Source organism: Chondrus crispus, genomic scaffold, assembly GCF_000350225.1.
Source record: "Chondrus crispus Stackhouse genomic scaffold, scaffold_16, whole genome shotgun sequence".
In the NCBI taxonomy this organism is placed as follows: Eukaryota; Rhodophyta; class Florideophyceae; order Gigartinales; family Gigartinaceae; genus Chondrus; species Chondrus crispus.
The window spans coordinates 437,427-447,667 of NW_005179046.1; the positions used below are offsets into that span (position 1 = coordinate 437,427).

The 10,241-nt window shown below is 50.2% G+C and overlaps 1 protein-coding gene across 1 annotated transcript; it reads right to left on the reverse strand.

Moving 5' to 3' along the window:
• Positions 1–409: 409 nt before the first annotated feature.
• Positions 410–523, reverse strand: CHC_T00002891001 (hypothetical protein). The gene has a single exon (XM_005714288.1). It carries the CDS (start codon positions 521–523, stop codon positions 410–412), a length of 114 nt encoding a protein of 37 aa, XP_005714345.1.
• Positions 524–10,241: the final 9,718 nt, after the last annotated feature.

Genomic DNA, 10,241 nt, shown 5'->3' on the forward strand with positions numbered 1-10,241 from the left:
GAAACTTGCCGCCGATCGCTAATGGCTCGACGCAGCTTTCCCTGATATGTTTGCCGATGTCAAACGTGTCGTCGCCATGCTCACGGACGAGAAAAACCCGCTCACCGCAGGGGAGAAAGTCGAGGCATTAGAGGGCTTGGAGGAGATGTTTGTGGACTTGAATTATGCTATCAACATCGATAAACTTGGGGCTTTGCAACCCATTTTAAATTGTGCCGCAGCAGATGAACCTGAAGTTCGCGCTGCCGCTGTCTGGGCCCTCAGCTCTGCTCTGCAGGGTTTGAAAGGGGTGAAAGATGTCTTCATGCAGCGAGATCGACATGAAGCCTTGGCAAAATGTCTCGTAGACCTCAACGCAAAGGTGAGGGCGACGGCTGTCATGGCGTCATCGGCCTTGTTGAGAAATTCGTCAAAGGAGATTCGAGAACGCTTTGCAGAGCTGGGAGGCACTATCTCTCTCCGGCGTCTTCTCGCAAATGATAACATTTTGGTAAGGAGACGAGCTAGGTTCTTCATGCAACATGCGAGGGCGACGGGAAATGAAGAGTTTGTGCGAGATCTACTTGACGACCGGAATGCCATTGCCGCGTTTTCAGAGTCCATTGCTGCCCTCGATGTTGACGATGTCGCTGATATGGAAGCAGGCATTGGAGCACTGCAAGTACTGGTCGAAATAGATAAGCAAGGCCTGCTGAGAGTCGCACCAGAGTTGCCAGGAGTCATCGATCAAGTAGTTGCCCGATGCAGAGATCCAGACCTCGCTGAATCCTTGACAAGTCTTGCAGATTCGCTGGGAGGATGATGTTCCTCACGGGTACAGAGTATCTGATTTAATTCATGTTAGACGAGGGCGCAACGTTGTAAAGTGTAACAGTAATCCTTAAATCCTCTTAATAACAGAGCTGGATGTCGCCTTGACATGCAAGGCAAAGGCCTCCAAAACTTGCGAATCCAAAAAAGGTCGTCATATACCCAGCATTCTACGAAGAACTCTTGAGAGCAGCAACAACGGCATCGGTAAACTCGGATGTTGACGCAGCTGCAGCTCCTTGCGCGGCCACGTCGCGAGTTCGAATATCTGTTTCTGCGAACACGCTCATGACGGCCTTCTCAATCGCTTCCGCGCGCTCCTCTAACTTGAGATACCTGAGCTCCACCCATGATGGTGGCCGTAGGATTCGCGATTTGTCGGCCAGCAAGGGAACCAGCCGAATGTCTAGTTCCCTGCTCAAATATGGCTCCGCTAATGCCTATGTTGGCGCCTGGGAAGAGCCTTGGTCCACCGACGAGACCAGTGGCGATGTTTGTGACAATGTTGCCGTACAGATTTGGCAAAATCATGACATCAAATTGCTGCAAGTTCGAAGCCATCTGCATGCACGTGTTGTCCACAATCATGTATTCAAACTCAATAAAAGGATACTTACTGGCAACGTTTGTGCCGCACTCAAGAAACAGGCCGTCTGCACTAGTGCAGACGGCCTGTTTCTTGAGTGCTGCGTTGCGTAAGATGGCGCAGCAAACCGGACATGCCGCTGAGGAGGCGCGGAACCCGCGAGGTGGCCGTCAGCTTCGACAAGACGGGCGTCACCCAGATGGAGAACAGCGATAGCTTGCTCGACGGCAGCCGCGGCGGCGAAGTTGGGGTGAAGCAGGTGGCGAGGTTGCATGGTCGTGAAGGGGCAAGAAGGATCGGCCTCTAGCCCAATGGAATATCGGAGGGGTAGATGTGACAGTGAAGGCCATACAAAGGAGATGGGAGAGAGGGGGATGTGTTGGCGGCCGTGGGGGTTGAGAGGGGGAGGTGGGTGGAACTTGGAAGAAGAGGGAAGGACAAAAAGAGATTTTTGGTCGAGTGAGCGCGGGTGGCTCTTCGCCTTGTATGTGCTGGATGTTGATCCGCGGCCGATATCGCCCAGGCAGAAATAATTTCAATTTATAATGTTAATGTGACACGTTGCATATCTGGAAGAATGCTTTGGACCTGAACACCTGTGAGGATCAAATTTGCCCAGAGCACTCTCACGCGGAGCATGGCAGACATAGACACAGTCTCAGAGCGGCCCTCGCTTAGTTATCAAGTCACCGGAATTCTAGACTGCGCTAAAAGTGTGTTTTCATTGTGGGCGTCAACGACGGTTGCTCGGCGCACAAGCATCCGCATCCAATGTAATAATACTGCACGACACAGAGCCGAACTATCCCCGGCGACAATTAACAGACTACCACTGCGAGTGCACATATCTACTGTACCTGTAGATCCATCGACGAATGCCGTTCACCCTTCCTTCCCCCGCAAGCCCTCTAGTTCATGTACAACACTGCGCCGGGCAGCTCTGCACTGACCCCTGACGACACAATCGTCAACGATTTTAAACCGCTGTTTTGCGCCGGCACCGTGCACGTCATCTCCATCGCTGACCTCTTGGTCACCACGCACGCTTTGCTACCGATAGTTACAGTCGTCAAAGCTCCGAGCCCACCCCCGCCAACAATGGTTTCTGTGCCTCTCCCCTTTCCATGCCTGAACAGCACAGCCCCCACCACGTACAATCCTGCAGAGGCCCTCACATCCAGTCGAAGCACAAACACGTCCTTTTCGTTAAGCCTTGGGAAGATCAGATCTCCGTGCGCATTTTACACGAAACTAATTCCACCATCCGACGAAAGCTGGTCCGGACCGCTCGTCACCGCCCCGCCGTTGACCCCCATCCTCCACGTCTTTCCGCTCTTGTACGTTGACATGATTAGCTCCCCGCCAGCTTGCCGCAGAAGTGATTCGCTCTGTACTCTCCGATTCCAGTCAGAGAGTTCTGCAATGTTGTCATAGCTTTCTTGTACTTCGATGGGGTGGGTTTGTTGTCGGCTGTCAGGTCATCGAACGGGTCTATCCAAGCACAGTCGGCACCGCCGCGATTGATGTTAGGATGACCATTCCAACTCCCTGGGGTTACGTGCAGAATTTTGTACGGCCTGCTCAGACTGTACGGACACCACACCCATCCGTGTCTCACCTTGCCCTCTCAGTCGACTTCGGCGTCAGGATCCCAGGCTGCGGCTCTTGCTTCGTCAGAATCGCTACAGCTTGCAGACGTGTCTCCAAATCCGCAAACCGGTCAATTATCCGTTGCGGAAGGGGCCCTGGCAATGTCAGTTTACGAGTCAGTTTACGTACTTGAAGCGCATCGCTTCCTCTGACCTCTGGCCCTCTACGCAGCCCATCAACCAGCGCAAGAAGCGCAAGCAGCAAAGTGGTATTGCTTTGCTGCACGTGACTTGCCCACCATCTTCTCGTCTCAACGAATACCAAGTTGACCGCCGAGCTCCCAATTCCACCCCTTCGCCTCCAACCTCCATCTAAACAATGGAATGAGACGCAAGTTGCGTGCAGAGTGAGTGCACTACGCAATGCGATGCAGCATGCAATGCACAGTGCACGCACCTCGCACTCCAGGTTACATAGAATTTACGGAAGGCGGTATGAGTGCATAACTATCATACACTCATGCAGCCCTCTCGGTGCGCTCCAAGTGCCACCAATAGGAAGTTGTGTGGCCAACAGCGGCAACAATTCGCGTTCACAGTGCACTCAAATATGCTAAAAATCTCAAATTGCACTGTAGGTGCACTCAAAAAATCTAAATTTTTCTTATAGGGTCGCAGGAGTTTCATTTCTGGGTCGATAAAATACCTGCAGCCGTCGTGGTCTAGGTACCCAATTAATCTGTTGATACATGACGAGCCTTCCACGCTCCTCACCTTCTCCCGAATCGTTCCCTTCCGACCGTTTCCAAGTTTAGTAAACGGTATTCTACTCATTGCATCCAACTTAAGACCGTACCGCTAGTCAACTCTCGCAGCTTCAAGCTGCCCTACTCTTGTGAGCTGCTCTGACGGCGTGCCATATGTGAATGAGATTTCCCAAAACTCATTCAACGAGCCGTAATAAACGTCTGTCACAGACTGTTTGCTTGATTCTTCATGTGAATCATATTCTGCTTGTCTGATGAAATGTCCAGCGACCCAAAACTTCTGCCTTGGCGTTTTGTAGACCCCTCTGTTACACCTGTTTTGGAACATTTGCTCTGTCTCAACCACAAAAGACGTTTTATGATCGCCGAGCACTGCACGCTTGAACGATTTAAGCGTTCTTATATTCAGGTCTTAAGCTGTAATCGGAAGTTTGTCCTCGACGTGGGAAAGACATGCTTGGAGTCTGTACTTCCCTCGAACCACTTTGCCTTTCCCTCGCATACGACCATTGTGTTTGTACTCACAATTGCTCGCATTACAGCGGCCACTTTCGAAATCCGTAAAAGTACCGGAATCACTACCGTATTCACAGTCTGAAATTTCTCCTGGCTGTTCACTGTCCGTCACGAGGCTTCTGAGCAGTCTCAAAGAAAATAGCTTCATATGCTTGTTGAACATGTCCGTCTCTGCCTTTGTCCGGGATTTAACAAGAGGACCTGTTTCGCCAACAAATCTTCCGACCACAAACTGTGAGACATTCAGAAGAGGACCACACTCCTCCATCATATCAGGAAGATGCAAGATCGCGTGGGTTGTTGGAGTAAAACAAAACGATTGCGCATCTTCTTGATAGAACAAGTCACAGAAAAGTTCGTGCGAGCGCTCTACAAAATCGCGAAGCGCAGTCACGTGTCGCCTTAGTGGTGTTGGATTGAGCACAATCTCCAAGACCCTTGCTGTCTTCGTCCAAAGCTCTTGCATTTCTTTCGAACAGCGTGAGGCGGAGAACAAAATTTGCCCATAGTATAGCCCAAACGCCTTAAAGTCCTCAGCCTTGAAATATTCCAAATGTTCTATGGACAGGGAGTTGGGCGACCCCAGCTTGCCAGTATACTATTTCCAACATTTCTCAGAGATTCATTGATGTGTGAGATATTCGTTGATCCATAATTCAATGGTGATAGTTTGGCCTTGGGGTGTATCCCAGATGACAGCAAAATGATGTGCTTGACCCAACATAATAGCAGAAGATGCATGGGGTCATAAGGCACCGACTGCACAAAATCGAGACTTAGCCTGGCCATAATCGGTGTTCGTTTGATTCCGGTCATTTTTATATAGCGCTGAAGGTCCGTCTTTGCCCCTCGCCTCTCATTATGCTTGAGATATGTTAAACGCCTCCAGATAAATTCGATCTCAGCATGAGATCGTGGTTGTGGGCACTCCAATTTGATCCGTCTACTTGCAGTAGTATTAGAATCCACAGTTGTCCTATCCTTATTTCCCAAAGCTTCCGAACAAGGGACACAGTAGCTACCCCCATCCGTGCCTACTCTTTTTACTTCCTTTCGACACCGACGGCAGAAGCACTTTCCGTTGTGCCCCACAAACCCTAAAACTTTCGAACCAGCTGGCCAGTCCGATGAAAAAAGATGACAAAAGCCCGCAGAAGACGCTCTTTTCCGTCGTAACAAACTGTATGGATTCCCCTCTCTAATTTCTTTAAATCTTCGATGATTGGCTCAAGGTAGCTGTCAAAGCTATCGCTGTCGTGCGTCCCTGGTATGAAAGCGGTGACAAGACAATTTGAAGCTTTGAGGCGCATCTCGTGATCTTGATTTAAAATGATGAACACCACAGGCCACGCCGTTCTCCGGGTACCGCGCTCTTTGAAAATTTCAAATCCGTCAGATGACATAGTGAGAAATATCAGGATCGCATCATCTTCTTTCCAAGCAGCCATTTTGGAGCCGTGGAGCCTTCGAAACAAGGAACCGTCATAGTTGTCGTAGAGGCAGTCGTCGCACGGTGACTGAAGTGACGCTTTGGCAGACGTGCATCCGTCCCAAAATTGGTCAAATAATGCTTTTTCTCGACACATTGCGGCCAACTGCCTCGAAAAAAACGAGTACCAGAACTTCTGTGATATCGGGAGCTTACAATTTTCGGAATGACATTCTTCTCGATTAGTGCCGGATCTGGTTGAAACAGCAGCATGGCCGCTGCTACAAATTCCCGCAAACCTCTTTTTGACGCCAGTGTGCCTTAAAATGTGATTCATGAGTACATCATACCATCATACGTGTATGCTGACTGCACAGCATTAGTTCTAAGAAGCTTTCGAGTAGTGTTCTGAGAAAGCTTGCCCCTCTCCGTTAGCTCCAGTACTTCGGACAATCGCCTCACCTCGTCCTTCTTAGCCTGTGATTTGGCGTTCAGGGTGCCATTATTTTCGCTTACGGATGGGCTTTCAAAGCTAATAGAGCTATTAATTCGGGACGCTCTTCCCGATTCCCCCTGTAACTCGTCATTTGGTTGAGACTCGTATGAATATTCCGTACGACGCTTTTTTGTGCTCGTGGAGACCATCGAAGGTTGAGATGATTGTGGACGACAGTTGGAAATATAGCGGAAGGTAGATGTCGGTGAGGTCCGGTGGTGGATAAAGTGGATGACGTTTCAAAGCTTCTTACAGAAGGAGAATAAAACTCTGGTGAGGATGGCGCAGCTGAGATGGAACAGAGATCCGCTGTGAGAGCACAGCTAGATCTGGCCAGGGTTGAAGGAGAACGATCAGTAGAATCGGAAGTAGACATGGCAGTTGACATGCCGACTACACTCATTCGATCCGATGAAGTCGTCTTGATTAATCCGAATCGGCATAAATGTATGGCAAAGGCCTTAAGTTGGCCTTTCGCTTCGCAAACCCAAACATGGAGTTATGACGCGGCGATAATTGCTGGATGGATGGGGGCCGATGCCGGTACCAGCAGGAAGTTCTAAAGCCGGATGTGCGAGGAAGACTGTGGTGTACATCAATGAGTTCGATGTTGAATTAAATCGCAAAGTAGTCCCTCTCGCTAAATGAATCTCGCAAAGTGCATAGAGTCGCATGAAGGATAGTACTCATCTTAGCCGGCTGCAAGCCACATGCCGCAATGCGCACCAAGTCGTGAAAAAGACGATGTACTGAATAAAGACCTGGAGACAGATTTGACCTTGCGCGCCCGCACAAAGCCAGAGCCCAAGTAGCGGTGCTCGATAAGCAATACCCCGCGCCCATAGCGCCCAGAGCTGCGACAGAAACCCTTTGCGGAGGCTGCAGACCCACTGCCCTTTTCCGCCCTTGCCCCCTCGGCGCGGCGCAGGTTGCGGCACACGCTTGCGTTACGCACGGATTGCCGGAAAGGAATTTGCTGTCTGGCATGGCGGGCAGGCCGTTCTGGCGCACTAGTGCGCTTGTTCTCTTCCCCCGCTCCTCGCACGCCCGCGAGCCAGACGTGTCCAACCGCTCCGTGGCGCACCTGCCGCAGTAGATTTCGACGCACGCGACGGCGCCCGCGCACGGCGCCACACCGTCGACGGAGAACGGCGCCCGCTTGAACAGCGCGCTCGCCGCCCCGTCTGCGCAGCGGCACGTAGAGCCGCAGCATATCTGCGGCGTCTCGAGGAACCACCGCTGCGCCTCCGACAAAAAGCCCACCTGCTTGTAAAAATGCTTCTTCGCGCCGCGCACAGGGGGCAGGGGAGGAGCGCACGTGTAAGTTTTCCGTCCGCGCGCGCACAAGCAGCGCGGGGGTGGCGCCACCTACGTCGCACTGCGGGAGGGACGGGGCCGTGCCCGCCTGGATCGGCAGGATGTACCGCTTGTTCTCCTCGGTGAACGTGGCGCACGCGCTGGACGACGCAGGCGTGCACAGCTTGAACGTGCCGAACCGCGAGCAGCCCTCGAAGACGCGCTAGGTCCCCAACGTGTACACCGTCGTGTCCGATGACGATTATGTTTCAATGATGCGCCAAATATAATCGTTTTATCAGCTAATCATTACTGCGTGAGCATCAAATATGCATCGCTGTCGCATCGATTGGCTGTTAGTGCATTTTACAGAAATTCTGGGGATATCACGTCGACATTTGGGTGGATATCCGGACATTGAGATTGCATCGAAGGAGTACCATGCGCACATCGGGAGCACATCGGCCGCTAACAGAGACGCATATTTGGCTTATCGAACGGACACCTAAGTTCCTCACTGGGGTTGCACAGGATGTTACACGATGACGCGTTTTCTTATATCCTTCTTTCGTAGTAGCATGCTCTTCTGAAGCCAATAAATACCCTTTTGTGCGTGCGATAGCTATGCAATGAACAATTGCAGCATTACAAACCTGGCCACAAATCAGTCTTCCAATTATACTAATGACCGGGTTCTCGCTCGAGTTAGTGTAGGCCAAGCTTTTCAGTGCCCGACTGAAATCATCTACACCCCCCTTCAAGGCGTTCCAATAAACCAACAATGAAGGACGTATCATTCTACTGGGCGGTAACGGCCCGTTAGCATCTACGAGCCTTTTGTAGGCCCTACACAAATTATAATGCGAGGCCAATGAATACAGATCAGGGGAGTGGCTTCCACTTAGTAAAAGGTTGTATTCAGAAGGTATGTGAGAGGCATGTTTGCCCACCCAGTCAAAGGCACTTAATCGCACCGCATCCATCCAAAAGGCATAAGAGGATGTCGCCACATCTGCAAACTCTATGAGGGCTGCATATAGTATTTCCCCAACTCCATTGTGGCTGCCTTTTGCAACAATATGTAAAACCTTCCTCAGTGACGTTACTAAACAATGGTGAATACATTGAAACCTGTACCCCGTGGTATCCATTAATTCCTTGAAATAAGCTGCAGCAGAAGAAGAGTTCCCTACATCTTCTATAGAAACAAATGGGCTGTAGGCGTCCCTCCTCCTTTTTGCCTTCTCAATTGTATTGGGAGATGCCATAGTTTTCACTTCTATGGCAGCACAAGCAGCATTCCCATCATCATCTGTTAGCCCTATCAGTCCATCAGGGCTATCTGCGAGCATTGGGTTTGATTTTGACGCAACAAGGCCAACACTTCAGACGTAGTCCGCTCTATATTGGGTACCAAATAAAGGAAGCAGTTTCTGATGCGCAACTGAGGCATTGAAAACACAGTGTTTTTCAATAAAAGCTGGTATGGCCCTTAGAACCTGTATTTCATTGACCGTGCCCTCCTTCATACCAGTCGTTGATACTAATGGCTTCATCGCCCAGGAGTCGAGTGAGGCCTTATGAAGGTTTGTGCGGAGAATAGCAGCATTTCCTCTATATATATCTTCTTGATTAGAAGATGGACCTTGAGTTGCTGGCACACCAATTCCATTTCGGAACTGTGCCTGATACCTTTTCACAGCATCAATGAGTTGTGGCTTTCTCATCGTTCTCCTTTCCCTTTTGCCAACAGTTAATAAAAGTGAAATTATATTGTCTTTGCGGAGATTTTGTACTGCAGTCGAAGACATAGCAAGGAAGGCGTTAAGATCTTCTGAAGTTACCACAACACTATCGTTCTGTTTCCGGATCCCAGTTATTCTCTGGATTCTGTCCCACTTATCGTCAAGCTGCTCCTTCACTTCGCAAGGTTCAAGGCTGAGCGGCTGCGTCATTGGAGTGAGGCGTTTGCCTCCTAAAATGTGGCTCATTCCTGAGAGACTAACATTGTAGCCACGAGATATAGCAGCAAAAAAGTTGCTGCCAGTGCGAGATGTGAACTTGAATGCTCTTGCCAAAAACCACGCAGGATCTTCCGACTGCATGACCGTCAAATGCCGTAGATTGGAAAGTGTTTGAACGACTTTCAGTACTGTAGCACTGTACTGGAGCCCTCTTTCACGTAATTGTAGCTATCTGCCATGTGCTGGTCGCTTCGACGGTCGTAGAGGACCTGTATCTGTTCGACTTGTTCAGATGTAAATGAAGACCTGTAACCTTCCTTCGATACCATACAAAATTTATGGGCACCGAAGCGGCTTACATCATTGCTATATACAGCGGCGATGCGACCTGAGTAACTTTCCCGATAAACCGAGGCCTCCACACTTCGATCTTGACTTCCACGTGGCTTTTTTATGGCACTGTACACAGCTCGGCATCCCCGCTCCGACACAGCCATACCGTTGTGTTTTTGTGAAATCGGCCCGTCTCCGAAAACGAAAGGGAAGTTCAACGACCTCTTGTGGGTCCCTAACCCAGAAGCACAGAGCACTTCGTTGATAAATCTAATTGTTTCAACTTGATTGTATCCACGGTCTGCTGCGAACAATGCATCTACCATCGGCCTGATTGACCGAGCTGTGGGTACACCTTGTAACAACTGCACCAGCCTGTGCCAAACATCTATGATTTTTCATTATGGCGTGAGTAGTGACTGGCTATAAAGGTATGCGTTAAAGCTGAGCATACA

Bases quoted from the DNA above. Each gene is read 5' to 3' on its own strand.
- CHC_T00002891001 (XM_005714288.1), bottom strand. From the start codon at position 523: ATGTTGCATGAAGAACCTAGCTCGTCTCCTTACCAAAATGTTATCATT.